Here is a 17,927-nt window from a genome sequence, read left to right on the forward strand (position 1 = left end):
GAAACTTATACAATTTTATATCTATTACTTCACAATACCAAGTGTTTATCACCCCTGTTAGTATGTCCACATTTTACAACACCGCATAGTTATAAAGCACTATTTCAAACTACCCTCAATATTATGATTTATTTGTGTACAATGTATTTTCTAACGATACATTTACTTTTTATTATATTAACATTGTACTGCAACATTTTAAAACATAATATAGTAGCACCGAAGTATATTTTGCGTAGCCACGACATTCTTGATATATTATTCTCTCGTCAGCGTTTATTTTATTTATTTTTATTCTTAACTAAATTCAATGGCAGTATTAAATACTCTTAGTATTTATTATCAGAATGCTCGTGGTTTGCGCACTAAATTACATTTACTTTATAAAAATATTGAAAGTAGTAGTTACGACTTGATAATTATTACTGAGAGTTGGCTTTGCGATGGTATATTGAACACAGAAATCTGCAATAATAAAAATTATGACGTTTTCAGATACGACCGTAAACATAAAAAGAGAGGTGGAGGAGTGTTAATATGTGTCAAAAAAAGTCTTTCGGCTTTTTGTCATATTACACCTTGCACACAATCGGAGAGCATTTGGCTGACTATTCCAAAATCCTCTTTTAATACCAGTTCAAACTACAGTAGCAAAGATTTACACATTATAGCAGTATACATACCACCTAACTCTGACGCTCCCCATTTACTCAAAGACTTTGATAACGCCTTAAAGGATTTTTACAGTAATAATATTAATGACAATTTTTTAGTTACCGGCGACTTCAATCTTCCTTTTATTAGTTGGAAAAATGACAACTTTAATATATCAAAACAATGCAACTCCGAACTTTATAACTCTGCTTTGATTTTACTAGACACATTTAACTTACTGGGTTTAAAGCAATACAACTTTTTTCAGAATACATGCGGTAATGTTCTGGACCTCGTTCTTTCTAATACCCACTTACACTGTAGCATAAGCTCTAAGCCGCTAGTAAATATTGATCCTTACCATAGTCCACTCGAATGTATTATTAATGATTTATATATAAAACCTTTACAATGTAAAACCCGGGTGGTACGGAAATTTTTTAAGGGTGATTATGACGGGATCAACTATAAGTTAAAAAATATTAACTGGCACGAGCTATTATATTCAGGCACTGTCAATGAGGCTGTTGATGCATTTTATAAGGTTTTATATTCCTGTATTGACGAGTATATTCCTATTGTCAGACTTACGTCTCGGTATAATTATCCCAAATGGTATACACCAGCACTAATTAATCTTATTAAGGAAAAATCAAAAATTCATAAGAAATGGAAAAAGTTTAATAATCCGTGTGACTATGCCGCTTTCTCTCTTCTCAGAGCCCGTGTTAAAGAATTACAATTAGAATCATACAATAAGTATATACACCGCTGTCAAAATAGCATTATAAATTCACCGAAAGAATTCTGGACTTATATAAAAAACAAGCGGTCTGACCATAGTCTGCCGCAGACTATGTATTATAAAGGGCGTCTATTAACAAACGGACAAGATATTTGCGACTCGTTTAACGAATATTTCCGAAGCGTATTCCAGCCATGCGATCAAACTATCCCCAACTATGCTAAAGAAGCTAATATGTCCGATAACCTTCATTCCATTGAGGTTAACGTGACTATACTTAAAAAAATATTTAAACAACTTCATCCTCGGAAAGGGGCTGGAACTGACGGCATACCTGCAATTTTTATAAGGAAATGTGAATCTGGCCTGTTATCTCCCCTTTTAATATTATTTAAACGCTCTCTTTCGGAAGGTATCTTCCCTAACAGATGGAAAGAGGCGCAAGTCGTACCAATACATAAAAGTAAATCTAAAACCGATATAACGAATTACAGAGGAATATCAATGTTGAATATATTTGGTAAGCTTCTAGAACGTATTGCTTTTAACAACATATATTTTAGTGCTTCAAGATGCATCCCTAATAATCACCATGGCTTTATTAAATCGCGAAGCGTTATCACCAACCTGCTTGAGTTTACGCATGACATAAACAGAGACCTTGATGACAATTCTCAAATTGATGTTATCTATACGGATTTTGAGAAGGCATTTGATAAGGTGGATCACAATATTCTGTTAATGAAACTTTTTGCCATTGGTATTAGAGGCAACCTCTTAAGATGGACGGAGTCCTATATAAAGAATCGAAGTCAAGCAACAGTAGTAGGGGGTTACAGATCAGATTTTATTACAGTGACATCCGGTGTTCCTCAGGGTTCACATCTCGGACCGTTATTTTACAACGTTTTTATCTATGATCTATATGAGTGCTTTCTTAATTCTAATTTCCTCGTATTTGCCGATGACAAGAAGCTTTATAAAAAAATCTGCACCATAGAAGACTGTTTAAAACTGCAAAGTGATCTCAATCGCCTTTCCCTTTATTACAAAAATAATAAAATATCGGTTAATATCAACAAATGTCAAATAATCACTTTTACACGTAAGAAGAATAATGTTATTAAATTTGATTATAGATTAAATGATGAAATGCTCCAAAGAACAAATCAAATTAGGGACTTAGGTGTTATCCACGACACAAAACTATCACATATTGATCATGTCGAGTTTGTCATGCAAAAAGCTTATAAAAATCTAGGATTCATACTTCGCACTAGTGATGCATTTAATGACATTCTATGTTTAAAGGTACTATATTTCGCGTATGTACGTAGTGTGCTCGAATTTGCGAGTTCTATTTGGCGTCCAATTTATCGTTGTCATATTGAACGGCTAGAAAAAATTCAAAAAATCTTTGTAAAAAAGCTAAATTTTTTATGTCATGCCAATCCAGCTGATTATCTCGAATCTTGTGCACTCCACAAATTAAATACCTTAGAACAGCGAAGGGATATTATTGATATGATGCTCTTTTATGACATTATAAACAATAAGTTGGACTGCCCGAATATTCTCAGCAATATATCTATTCAGGCGCCATCACTCCGCACTAGACACACACACTTATTCAGAGTACCGCTTGCATCAACCAGGCATCTGCAACACTCAGCTCTTTTCCGCTTGCCAGATATATATAATAAGAAATTTTCTAATGTGGACATATTTAAGACATCTCGCTCAAATTTTAAAAAAGCAATCACTTTTTCCAATAATTAATAATAATAACTATAGGTTTCAGTACTTAATTTTTAGTTACTTAAATTATATACATACATACTCTCAGTCAATCAGTCAGTCACTCACTCACTCACTCACAACAGACTACACACCACAGAACAGATAAAGGAGGTTTTCAAACCTCCATTATATGTTCTGTGCTACACACCCATTACACACCATTACTACACCTACACTCATCACAAGAGTCTTTTGTTAATTATTATTTTAACGTATATCTTTTCCTCTTACTTTCTTACTCGATTTTCCTTGTCACAATATGTTTTTATAATAATTCTATTAACGGAATTCCTTTTTATTGGCGTATTGTTCTATTATTATGTAATTATTGTATGAATAGCTGTAAGGAATCAGAAATAAATAAATAAAATAAAAATAAAATAACTACTGAACCAACTGGAATGAAATTTGGTATAGAGATATTTTGATACCCGAGAAAGAACATAGGATAGGTTTTATCCCGGAAATCCTACGGGAACGGGTTTTTCTTTGAAAACGCGGGCGAAGCCGCGGGCGGAAAGCTAGTATAAATATAAATAAAAACATAGATGTAGACAAAATCATACAAATACTAGACAAAGAAAATATAGCCCTAGTCGTAGATGTAAAAATAGATATTACTATAAACCTAGTTGAAGAAGGATACAAACAAACATGCTAACGGATGGGCAAGAGGCTTTAAAATTTTTATTAGCATGGAGTTTAATTAATCTCCTTCATTTATCAAATTTATTATTTCAAAACGATGGAATTTATTTCACGTAAACTCAATTGATTTTGCTATAATTTGAATTTAATAAATACTTACTTGTAGCCAATCCAGTAACTTCATTCAGTCCAGTGGCGACACCTATCCGCATTTCAGCTAATTTCTCTTCTAACTCCCGTTGTTGTCGCCTTTGTCTTTCCACCTGGAAGACAATATTTGAATCAGTCAAATAATAATCTAAAATAATTACTTAGAACATTACTAGGAAAAATTTGTAAGATAATATGGATAAAGATATACCCAATACCCGAGCTATAGGCATAGATATATGTAGATACCATAAACAACTGAAACATAGACATTGATACAGAAGACATAGACATACAGCATCAGACAAGGACATAGCTTTAGCCACTAACCCACATGATAACTCAAGACTTAGACATAACAAGTGATAACTGCGTTAAAAACAACCGACTTCAAACTTGCACTTGCAAAATTTACACAGACAAAAATGTTCATAAAATAAAAACTACTGGGCCTATCCGAATAAAATTTTTCAATTCGACACTATCTCGCATCGAACAAAAAAAGAATCACGTAAATCGGTTCAGAAACCTCGGAGTAATCGGTGTAAATACATTAAAAAAAAATCAATTCGGCCGGTAGAATTGATAACCTCCTCCTTTTTTGAAGTCGGTTAAAAATACCCAAATAACGATAAACAAAACCATAGGCGAAACTATAGCAATATTCACCTGTGTGTAAGAGGGTGGTGGTGGTGGAGGACTCGCAGAGGACAAACTGCTGCGTGGTGATAAAGAGGGTTGAGAACCACCCTCCCCACTTGAACCTCGGAGCAATCTGTAATAATAAATTAATTATTACACAATTATTTTACAATATTTAAAGAATAGAAAACAAATTATAATGAGTTGGATGGATTGTTCTTAGACAGGTAGATCAGTGATCTTAATTTACCGAAAGAATGAAAAAAAAAATTACCAATATTTGTTTTTTATTCACTAAATCGTAAAGGTATTTATTAAACACTACTAATATACCTAGTTAAAATAGTACACGCAAAGACATGACAAAACAAATTATCTAGTAACATTTACTTAAACATCCAAATAATTAAAAAAAACTCACCTCTCAACACGTCTATGCAGATCGACCATATCAATAGGTTTATCCGCTTGGAAGCTCGCAATTTGCGGCCCTCCATAAATATCCGTAAAGCTGATCCCCGAGCTTAAAGAGCCCTTACTACTCGCGGTCGAAAGGGACCCCAAGCTCGAACTGCTCGACACTGATAATGTGGACGCTGATAATGTCTTCAACTGCCCTTCCAACGTCGTCATTGATGTCAACGCGTCCTTTAATTGCTGGAGCAGCAATTGCTTTTCTTCGTGTAGCCTCAATCTATCCGCTATGCATTTGTTGGACATTTCGAATGCGTTCTTCAAGTCTTGCTCCAGTCTTTTGCATTCTGACTGTATATCGCACATCTCTTGTTTCGATCTTGTCCTTGGAGTAATGCTTCTAAGTTCCCGTAGCAACTGTTCTTTCTCTTGGAACAGCAGTAAGCGGTCCTTATCTGATTCCGCTTGTCCAGGCTGCACTTTATCTTCAAGGTCTGCTAATTGCTGTTGGATCTGCTGGATCCGCTTTCTAGCTTCGTCGTATTGGAGGCGAACCCGCGCCATTTCAGCTAGTCTCGTACCGATTGGTACTAGTTCGGAACATAAGTCCGTTTGCGAGGCAGTGCTTAGTTTCTCTTGAGGCAGGCTTAATGTAGATAGGTCTGGGGAAGCTTCGCCTAGTTGCAACCTTGTGAGGTCGTCTTTTAATTTGGCTAGTGATTGCATTAGATCTGCTCTCTCTTTCTCGCCTGAGGTGAGGGATTTCTGGATGTTCTTTAGTTCAGTCATGATGGCCTGCGCCTCGGTTATGTTGTAACATCCTTGCTGTGCGCTGAGTTTTTGTTCCACTCTGAAAATTTGAAATGGTTATTAGTATATTTCATATAAATTAATTGCATATAAATTAATTGCTTGAAAAAAGCTTGAGAACAAAATTTATAATAAGTGCAGTGTAATGTAATCAAATGTTTCATAGCTATATTAAAACCTATACAGAATGTTTTCAATTTACAAGTATTATAAGACAAAATTTTATCAGTGGTGGAATATTCAGTATTCAGGATTGTACCAACTCAGTAAGTGTATTATTGTAAATCAGTATACTTATTCCTCTTAAAGTGTGCAGTGTAATTGTTTCTATGTAACGAATTGTAAAATTAATATGTTCTAAATCAATATACAGGATGGTACCTACTCACTCAGCAAGTGTATTATTTTAAATCTGTATAATATATCTATATTTCTGTAATGTAACGAACTGTTACTCAAAATACAGGATGATACTAACTCAGCAAGTGTATAATTGTAAATCAGTACACAAAATTCACTCTTACTGCTAATTAATGTAATATTCTTAACTGTTAGTATACAGTGCAGTGTAATTGCTTTTATGTAACGAATTGTAAGTGTAATATGAATTTAATACATATACAGGGTGGTACTCACTCATCAAGTGTATTATTTTAAATCTATATTAGTGCAAGGTTTCTGTAATATTACGAACTGTTATTTAATATACAGGGTGGTACTAACTCAGCGAGTGTGTCGACGCCGCGCCTCGCGCACGCCACCTCAGCGCGCGCCTGACGTAACTCCTTGCGCAGTTGAGCGACACGACCCCGTGCCTGCGTCACTTCGCAACGCAACTGCTCTGGGTCGTGCCGTGAGGTGGTTGAGGTGGTCGTGACTGAGGTGGTTGATGAACACACTGCAAGAGGTTGGAAAGTTAGAGAACACGCTGTATATAAAAATATAATTTTGTCTATGAAACTTATTTTCCATATTCTATTGTAGATTTGTTTATCAAATTAAAATAAAGTATGCGAGTATATTAGCTCTTTTATTTCTTTTCTTTACCAAATACCTTTCCTCTAAATTGAATATGTACTTACATTAAAAAAAATGATAATATTATATCAGTTTTCAGAAAAGATTTTGTAAATCTTAATTGAATACATACCTAGGTAATTGTATATTTGTAAATCAAAAGTGCAGTGATAGAAAAAAGGAATATAGTTTCGCATTGCATTATTCAGTTTATTTCTAATAAATATGCATACTTATGAAATAAATTTAATCCTATTAAGAAAGTAATCACACACAATTCGAAGAAGGCGTCTACGCAGAGATACGTACATTACAATTTCTAATCTTGCATCGAATACATTTGAATAATCTTCGTTTGTATTAGGCAATTTTAATAGAGGATAAAATATTAACAATGTCTTTTATTGAATTTCATAAATAATAGATAATAATACATAATCATATAAAAAAAAAGTCGGATTAGACTCAAAATGTCATTTTATGTTGTTCATTTAACTGTATTTATTTTTAAACGGTTTAAAAAATTAACTTATTTTACCTACTTAGAATTTATTTGTTAGCACTTAACTGTATTTTCAAGGCATATTATGACAATGCACCGTTTTTCTAATAAAACGACATTTCACATAAAACTTAAATAATTTTGTATTTCACCATTCAAATTAGGTACCTACTTACTGAATAAGTACCTACTTTTATTTTAACCTTTAAAAAAATTAAAATATAAAACAATACATGTTAAACTTAAATGACATAATTGTGCATTTCGCATTACACGAAATAACTTGAACACAAAAGTTCAATGTCTTTTGGATATGACCTAACCTTCAAAGTATTTTGAATGTAAACTAAGCGTGAGCAAAAAACTACAGATTATACATTTTTGATGGATGAACGATAATATTAATACATTATACATTTATAGTATTATAAAGTTTAATATTAGATATGATATTATTAGCAAAACAAACTATTTGGCTATTGCCAGTAATTTTGTATGCACATAGATTATTTATTATTTCAAATTCACGTAATTATATAATCCATAGTAAATATGTTAAATGCGAAGTAACTCTGTCTGTCTGCCTGTTACTCAATCACGCCTGAGCTACTGAACCAAATTGCATGAAATTTGGTATAGAGATATTTTGATACCCGAGAAAGGACATAGGCTACTTTTTACCCCGAGATATAGGATAGGTTTTATCCCAGAAATCCCATAAACATACATAGAACTATGCGGGTTTTTCTTTGACTGCGCGGGCGAAGCTGCGGGTGGAAAGCTAGTAATTAATAAATCCCTATCTAATAACAAATAGTCCATAATTTCGTCCTAGATATTATGTAAAATGTATGTGTGCAAATAAAAAAATACTAATATTGAAAACGAATTAACTTTAAAAATTAAATAACTTTATACAGATTGCGTTTCACATCCGTTGAAGTTAACTTCGAAATATAACTGCAGATAAAATTCAATTATCTTTTATTCACATTCCACAAATACAACGCATACAAAATAGCTTTTCTACAGATATGCAAATAAATTATCTATTGTATTATTCAAAAGGAAATCTCGATAGTCATCTAATAGGTAATACTAGGTATTCGAATAGATTTTCTATGCAGTCTTGATGCATTCTTACAGCATTCGTGTTTGATTTTCATTTTAAGAGCTAGCGCGCAAGAGCAACTTTTGTCTCCGCAACTATTTTGCCTCTCCCATCAACTCGACGGGGAGTTGCGTCGCTACGTGCGCGCACTTTCTTACTAGCCCATAGAGTTGATGGGAGAGACAAAATAGTTGCGGAGACTAAAGTTGCTCTTGCGCTCTATAATTTTTTGGATTATTATTTTAGTCTGTCCTATGATAGTAGAAATATTCCGTAAGCCCTAACTTTTAATTTGAACATTCACGATTTATCATTCAGGTACCAAGCTATCTATTTACAAGAGTTCCATCAAAAATGATTCAGCCGTTTTATTAATTCATATAAAACTTACAGCTGGTTCTAGAAGCTGCGAGGGTCGATAATGCGTTGTTTAGATGTTTGTACTCATCTTGAGCTAGACACAGCCTTTGCTTCTTTACATCGTACATTTCTCGTTTTGCCTGTAAAAAAGAAAATAATTCATAAAATATAACGTGGAAATAGTAATAAAAATATTAAGGAAATATACTTGAGATTTTGTATTTGAGCTATACATTTTATTATGAAAAATAATAGTTTAATTTTTTGCATTGTCTTATTAAAATTCAACGATAAAAAAATATATAATAAGATACAGTATTATTCTGGTTTAAAATTAGATTACATTCAATATTTAATTAAATATGTTATTTTCCGACTTCATTCTTTGCTTTTGATAATTATAATAATCCTCTAACAAAAATATTTTATACACCTACAATTAACTGACTTTAAATCTAAATCCGGGTAATAAAAGTCAAACATACAATTGTTCTGACGTGTAATTATTTAAATTGATACACAATAATTATAGTTATGTTTGACGTCATAGGTTATCCCAATATATAAGATATGCTTAATCTTAATCAAAAGTAGAATTTTAATTCATAAATCTTAAAACTGACCTTTATTATCGAATAGTAAATAATTTGCAATCAATCAGGTTTTGAATAGTTAATAAAAATATGTAATTTATGTGCCTATATACTAAACTATGTGAAAACAAATCAGATTCCAATAAAATCTAGACATAGGTACATTGGTTAAGGATAGCAAAAAATATAATTTAAAAATATTCCTTTTCATTAATTATAAAATATCACGTCTTCACATTCCCATAAAACGAGCATAACATTTAATTGTATTTCACAAAAGTATCGCGAAAAACAAAGTATTCCGACAATAAAATGAACCATAAAGTTTGATAATTCAAAAACGGCATGGCTGTGTAAACGTGAAGAAGCTCACATGTATATTATATGCAATTAAACGTAAAGAGGGTCCAAATATTTCACGGAGTCATAACAAATTCCTCAGTTCGGAGATTAACCAGTTATTAAAACCGAATACTCTGAGTTAGTTTTTGCGGGCGCAAACAGAAGGCATTATACGCAGGTTTTTGCTCGGAATGTGCACAAAAACTGGCCGCATCTCTACGTATCCTGCTCGCGAAAGAAATTCAATTCGTATATAAATGAAATTACCGCTAACAGTCCGACCTTTTACACGCCGGTTTTAGCTCCGCTAAACCTGACTCGAATGCCACCCTAATATGCGACATTGAACTTGACTTACTGGTGGATTATTTAACTTGATGTTAAAATAAAATAAGCTATATTAAGTACGTTCGAGTATTTACAATAATTCTAGAATATTATGTATATTCGTAGTTTCGATAGAATTGTTATCTATCCAGATTATTCTACGAATATTAAACCACATTTAAACAATGATTAAAGTAAATATTTACAGTGAAAAGCCGCAACGACCCCGTCATCCGACCGGCATGCTGCAGGCGGCTCCATGTGTGCGGCGGGCACTGCGGGAACGTGCCATTCCTGCTCAGCACCTGGGTCGCCACGTAACCTTGGCCTTCGTAGTACGGCACCTCCGACACTGGCACTAAACGCACTTCCGCAGATCGAATCTGCCTAACCGAAAGTATATTCTCATAGATAGCTTCATCCTCCAAGTTCTGACCTTCCGGACACAAACGATAACCGAACTCGCGACTGATCTCATCCAGATTAGCGTATTCCGGCCGCTTGCGCAGTTCATCTAAGTTTTGATACTGCGGCTCGTCGCGGACGCACAGACCGGGAGGGCGAGTGGACGTGGGGTCAACTCTGACTCCATATTCGGAGGGTTCGCTGCGCACCATCCTCGCGATCTGCCGGGAACACTTGCGCAAGCAGGGGTGGGTGCCGACGGAGGCGGCGCGCGCGCGGATCGTCGGCTGCAGCTCGGGCTCTGGGGGCGGCGGTTGGGACCACATTGTGCACGCCCGTCGCAACGGACACATCTTAACCCCCAAAAGGGCGAGCGACGACTGGCGCGGACGCGCGGAGCTCGGATGGCGCGCAGAGGAATGCGCCCGCGCCGCCGAAAGAATGCAATCTCGGGCGCATTTCGGAGGTCGATCTCTCCGAAGGGCCGGCGTCCCGCACCCGCCTCCTCTTTGGCCATCTGTCGTAATAAGTTCGACGAAACGCAGAGTCAGCTATGCCGGCCCGGCTCCGTAACGGACTGCCGTGACCTCGTCCCGTGTCCTCCGCACGCGAATCATTCAATAAAGAATTCCTCATTCCATTTCTCTCAACTACTTAAAAAGGTTTCTGGTGTAATGATCGAAAAACGAAAAAAATCGCAATTCAAACGACTAAAATATGGTAAACTTACATTATTTATTACACCAAATTGTATTAAAATATTAAAAAAACATATCGATAAATCAAATATGCCTCGATATCTATAATTTAAAGCGCATACCAAAAAACCAGAATATGATATAAAACTTTTAATAACATGACCCGGCCAGACGAATATTTCATACGGCGTACACGTGCAATAAATAAACAAAACATCGTTCCAATCAATTTATCCACATATGGACCGAATGTAGTTCCTTTGATGTCGGCTATCCAACAATTTAATATCAGCCGTCGCGACGCGAAGACACGACAGTTATGCTGGCACTTATGCGCGATTTTCTCAGATTTTCCACGTAATCAATTTACGTAGTTTAATGTCGGAATGTGAGCGGCTCCGAGCACATCTGGCATGTTGCAGGTAGACGCGTACATTTTTGTTCCGGAATTCCTTAACGGATTTACGGTCCTGTCTCGCTTAACGCCAGCTTAGCCGCCTCTAAAATTGCTATATCCTACGTATTCAAATGAGCATCATCGTAGGTGATGTTTACAGAAGAACAACATTATGAATAATTACGCGTCGTCTCAATTTACATAATATTTCGATTATACTTAGTCGTGAGCTCAATAATTTCGCATCACAATTTCTACAAAGTAAACTTGTAGCGTGTATAATATATTTAAATATCTTAATGCTTTATCGTTAAGATATCGACGAGTATAATTTAAAGACATCTGTTAAGTGTGTTAGAGAAGAGGGAGGAGACAAAGACACGACTGATAGTGCCTCTGTAATTTACGATCATCGATTGATATATGGTTAAAGTAATTGAAGGTAGGTTCATTAAGTCGAGAACTCCAAAAGGGGTGAAATTAACTGCTACAGTTCTAGACGGTAAAAAGATAAGGCGAGTACGTATAAAAGTAATTCATAATATTCTAAGTTGAGCGGTACATAGCAGACAGGTAATTTGGCCCGGTGCCTACATTCCAGCGAGTGGTATGTACGACTAATAGTGTGGTGTTTTTTGTTGAGCTACGCCTACAAAAAAATCCGGTGAACTCAAGTCTAAGCCAAAGCATCTGCTATGCGTTAAATGGCAAAACTTAGGCATTTATACAGCTTTAGGATGCGATTCATTTAAATTCCACACTAAATGATACCCTATCCAGATGATATTTAAAAACTCATATAGTTTTTACCATTTCGATATCATTCTCGAAACTCCAAAAGTATTTAAATTAAAACCTTTTGCAGAGGTTATGCAAATTGTTTTGCTTCGGAAGCAATTTCATTTCTTATGTAAAGTAACAATGATTGTAAAGGCTTCGTTGGAATTGTTTTTAATAATTATTTTCTTATAGTTGGAATCTGTAAGATTGCCGTAGGGGATTCAAGGAGCGCATCTGTCTCCCCCAGACCGGTTGCTTTTCAACTCACTGCCTATCTATCTCCCTCTAACTTTTGTGAATTCTTTTATATACCCATCTCCCTTGCACCCGCTTCTCCACGGAACTAATTTTATGTTTTTTTACCTCTTTGCCTATCTTCTGGAAGCGGTTATACTGACTTTCCTCTAAGTTTATCAAAATCTTATAAAATCCTTCACATTATGATTATCAACATCACTAGTATATAATAGGAAATGTTATTGTCCACAATTCAATCTAGGTATATGATTGGAATACGTTATATTTTTAAATACGATAGTTACCTTCAATAGAAGTTAATCAAAAGCTAGATGGACTTTCATATCCGAAATCCAAGCTGCCCGGGGCGTAGCTTCGTTTTGTTTTTTATTAGTTTCGGCCGGAGCAGCGTCAGAGGCTTGGATGCGATTAAAATTCCTCGAATGCCGAACGCCCCGTCCCTCGGACCGACCGACAATCCATCGACAATTTGCTATCGTTACTATACACTAATTGGTTCTTTAATATTTTAAAAACCTGAGCTAGTGGTCGTCGTTTATGCGATGTAATCGTAAAACATCGAGGCTATTCATTATAACCAATTTGCATGCAGGCCTCAGATAGAGACAAACTTGAGAAAATAGTAAAAAACAACGGCATTACGGTAAAAATTGTAAATGAAACAACATTCCTTGAGTCGAATGAATTGCGCAGTGAAATTTATAAATATCTCTAGATTTTGCATTGACCTTTACAAACGTTAATGTAGGCGCAAATTTATATTGGCCTTTTAATTTCCTTCTTGCGTTTTTATCACGTTATGTAACTTGAGCGTCGTTAATAGTTAAATAACAAGGAAAATTATCAACAATGTTGGATTAAAAAAAGCATTCAAAAGATCTAAAAGAAACTTGAAACTAAATCACAAAAAAAAAATGCAACAAAATAATGTCATTTATATTTCTCAAAGACTACACCTATGATAGATGTGATCTTAAACTGGAAACACAAATTATTCTTTAGCATGTTCTTAGAAGATAATGGTTATGAAAACACACCATCTGTGGAACCATGCACAGGATCGAACCCACGTCAATCGCGCTGACAGACCGTCCATCCAACGTATACGCCATCTGTACCTATCTAATAACGGTGAAAACATCTACCATAACAATAAAATTCAATTCGCCCCATACATATTTTATAACAAAAGGAACAAACGCATTTTTTTCATATTAATAAACTCTGCGTTACACACGATTATCCTCTGAGAGACAAGAGAAAAAGGTGTAAAAAAGTATATGACAGAAGGCCGGGCGCGCACTGCGCAGGCGCACGAAACGTAGTTCGGCTTATTCCTTTTTTACACTCATATTCTTATTATTGGGCCTGACTGAACGCGCTCCCGGTGTTACGACTTACGAGTGAGGAATGCGCCACAGAACATAGCATTAACAGACGCGACACATTTTATGACTTTTTATTACAGATAATATTTTATAGTTTGTACACTGACAGCTTCGATAATTGAATGTGTTGCAACAAAAAATTAAAAATGAATTACGGCGTAGAATTTTAAAAGCGTTTCAACTGTGGATGTTAGTTTAAGAATGTTATATATTACATTTTTAAGCCTATTTCTATGGCGATATTAAAAACCCGGTTGATCGGATCAGAAGCGATCGGCGTGAAGTTATAAGCTTTTATAATCTTATTAAAAATATTTTACACTGTATGGTTTACGTATAGAGATAGTTACGTCATATCAGAGGTATTCAGATCGTTACCTATTATTATCAGTAGTTTATTTTTATAGTGCCTATCACAAACGGACTCCATTACATTTCGTAATAACTTTAAACTTTTCGAATGACATCCATCAAAACCTTTAAAAAGATATGTTAAAGTGCCTTTCACGTTTTTTAGTGCATCATCTGTGGCTTTACACTTTGATTTATGTAAAACTGAACGGACATTGTAAATTATATGGAAAAAATGTCGGTTGGAAAATAAAAGAATGTATTTTACAATTATGAAAATAAATGAAATATCATGTAGTGGCTTCTGGCGGTTATTCGAACCAGTGTTTAAAAGACTGGTTCGTATACTTGTAAAAAGCGTGTGTGATTGAAAAAGCTTAAATAATAAAGGCCTTATCAATACGTGATAACGATACCTATCTGCTTTGAAAGTTATTGCTGCTGAGTTTTATATTACGCCTAACAATTTAGTGCATTACAAATAAATAGGTTAGTAATAATAATAACGCTCTCGGGTTTTCCCTGCACCTCTGTTTACTATTAATGCGAAGTAATAGTATGACTTTGTCTACCTGCGCTAGCAAATATGCCAGGAATGCGTATAAAAAGAGCATCCCCCGTGAGAGTTGGACAAAAAATCGGTTTCTGAGGATGGGAATAGTGGGTTCCGGGAAATCACGTGCTAGCATCGCCTTTGTTATCCCATAATGGGGTATTGTGGAATACATCACTATAGCTGTTTACATCTTATATGGATTACTGTTACACTTTTGGACACGCATTTTGTGTTGAAGATTCGTATGATTGTTGTTGTATGATTTTTGGTAAATCAATAAGAAGATTGACTTGATTTTCTATTTATTCTAATTATTATTGTCAAGTTCAAATGTAATATGATAATTTATCCTACTATGTATATATTTTTTATAAATTTCCGTCCTAAGAAATTTTATGTTTAATAATTTATAGCGCCTATGATATCTACACCTCCCACACAACTGCATGTGTCGAATGAAAAATTATCCAACTAAAGAGCAAAATGAACTACTGGTATTTTCAAACAAAAAAAAATCTCTTTAACATATCGATTTCTCAAATGATTAATAACTTGACTTCATATCTACATTCCACTTTACTAAAGTATTAATATCACGATTAATTAATATGCCATTTATAACAATTAGCTACACATTTTGAATCGCCTACACGTCTAATGATAAATGGCCCTTCTATCATAGTACTGGATATAAAATACAGAATTACCATATTTGAAACCGTTTAAAATGTAGAGAAATAGGTATAACTAAATTAGTAGATTGCTACAGAAATGGTGGTATATATTTCATATTTTTAATTAAGTTATCGATTAACTACCTACTATGCATAACTTTATACCGTTTTAAAATATGTCTAGTGCTATTAAATATTTTATATAATTCAAAGAAGCTTTTTGATCTTATCTTATTTAGAACTATAGTTTATATAAACATAATTAAAATAATATTCCTATTAATTAAATGAATATCTGACATAAACCTTTAACAAAGTTAAATTTTCCATTTAATATTTAAACAATTAAGTTACGTTTCAATTCAGTTAATTGTTTAGTAAAATTCAAGCCATTTATGTAGTCTACCAATTCAGATCTTTACGTAAATAGCCTTTTAAATCATCAGAACCAGCATATTCCTTCTAGCTCCAACCAACCTCTTAACAAAAAGCAACCAAGCTCAAATTCAAAATGATTTTTTAAACTACGTTGACCAAAATCAATAGCTTCTAAGAAAGTAATCTCAATACATTTGTATGGCTATGTTATATTCTCGCTAACTCAAGGTCCGTATCTGAGGTCGTTCGTCGGCTGCGCACGCGTCGCTGGCTGTAAAAACAATATCAAGTTACGACTATACCACTCGTGTGGGTATGCTTGAGGTGTTTAGCGGGAAATATTTTGGGCCTATTTGTAGTTAAAATGCTGATTAAAAGAAGAACTAAAATGCTTTAACAACTATTTGATTCGGACAAGTTCAAGCATTAATTTTTAAGCAGTCCATGAGAAACCAATAGATAGGTATATTAATTACTAGCTTCCGCCCGCGACTCCGTCCGCGCGGATGTCGGTCTTCGCGTGGATGGTTTATCCATTTTGACTAACTCTGACAATGACATCTTATAAATATTTATTGGACCCAAATACGGATAGGCCTATAATAATACGCAACGTTTGATCGCGGTTCTACAGAACAACGTCTATGGATAAAACTGAAAAATTGAGATTAATTTTTTTCTACGTATTTTTTCAGGATAAAAAGTATCCTATTTTACGCCCAGGATAATAAGGTATAATTATACTAAGTTTCATCGAAATCGAACCGTTAGTTTTCACGTGATGCCTTCACATACTGTCTGTCTGTCTGTCTGTCTGTCTGACAGACAGACAGACAGACAGACAGACAAAAATTTTTTTAATCACATATTTGGGTTTGGTATCGATCCAGTAACACCCCCTGGTATTTATTTTTTCAATATTTTCAAGGTACAGAATTGACCCTTCTACAGATTTATTATATGTATAGATTTAGTTATCTATGCGGAAATTAAACAATAACACAATACAAATTACAATGAATCCGAAATTGAATTTTTGAAATTTCAAAATAGTTATTCATAAATACAAAGCTTAAAAAAACCACCAGCGTTTATTATGTTCCTAAATCATTTCTAGGAAATAACACACAAAAATAAGGTCCATTGTGTCATGCTAGACAATACTAACACAGTATTACAATATTAGTAATACTGTGATACTAATATTATCCCAGGTCAAAAGGAAAACCAAATTTTACATATTTGCGTCCTACTGACCACAAACATCAATCGGTCTTAGATCACTGCCAATTGACGTAAGAAGCCATGAAATTCCCAAGTTTATTAAAAGTACATTAAGGCTTCAGACGTTAATAGGAATTTTCTAGAACATAGAATATGATGTATCCAATCGCGATGAGATCAAAGAAATTCCATTTCATTTAATAACTTATTTGGGTGTTGAAAGAGGCAATCAGTCAGTATTAGTGAAAATTATATTTTGACTTTTTTATTATTTGTCTATTTTAACTTGTTCTTCTAAAAAAGATAGTTCCTTCAAAAAGAATCAAATAAACTTGTCCTTAAACCCCAACTTTTTAAGGTATGTAACATAAAGTACAGTTAAAAGCTTTTTTGTTATATCACCGTTTGACTTCCTGGCAAAGCAACAAGCTCCAAATCTCACAGTTTTAACATTTAACTGCCATTGCATTTAACATAATCACATAATCACCCGAATCGTTGTTAAATCTAAACTATAATAGACAGTTTGAGATATTTTAAACTTATTTTATAGTATTTTTACGATGGGACCCCACGAAATTACCATTTGAGATACAACGCGACTATAATTTAAAGCATAAATGATTATGATAATATGCTCAAGCTGGGAGAAGTTTTATTTCTTTTGGAAGTTCGCAGTAAATTAAAATGTCCCATAATAATA

At 34.3% G+C, this 17,927-nt stretch overlaps 1 protein-coding gene across 1 annotated transcript in view; it reads right to left on the reverse strand.

Annotated features, from left to right (window-relative positions):
• Positions 1-17,927, reverse strand: part of LOC123701361 (protein kibra) — a 73,467-nt gene that overhangs the window by 10,445 nt on the left and 45,095 nt on the right. Inside the window, exons 4-8 of the mRNA XM_045648794.1 lie at positions 8,885-8,993; positions 6,587-6,761; positions 5,061-5,903; positions 4,667-4,772; positions 4,008-4,110 (exon numbers count right to left, since the gene is read on the reverse strand). Of these exons, the coding sequence (XP_045504750.1) occupies positions 4,008-4,110; positions 4,667-4,772; positions 5,061-5,903; positions 6,587-6,761; positions 8,885-8,993 (1,336 nt within the window). The remainder of the gene's footprint in view (positions 1-4,007; positions 4,111-4,666; positions 4,773-5,060; positions 5,904-6,586; positions 6,762-8,884; positions 8,994-17,927) is intronic.

The sequence above is a fragment of the Colias croceus genome, chromosome 21 (assembly GCF_905220415.1).
Source record: "Colias croceus chromosome 21, ilColCroc2.1".
NCBI lineage: Eukaryota > Metazoa > Arthropoda > Insecta > Lepidoptera > Pieridae > Colias > Colias croceus.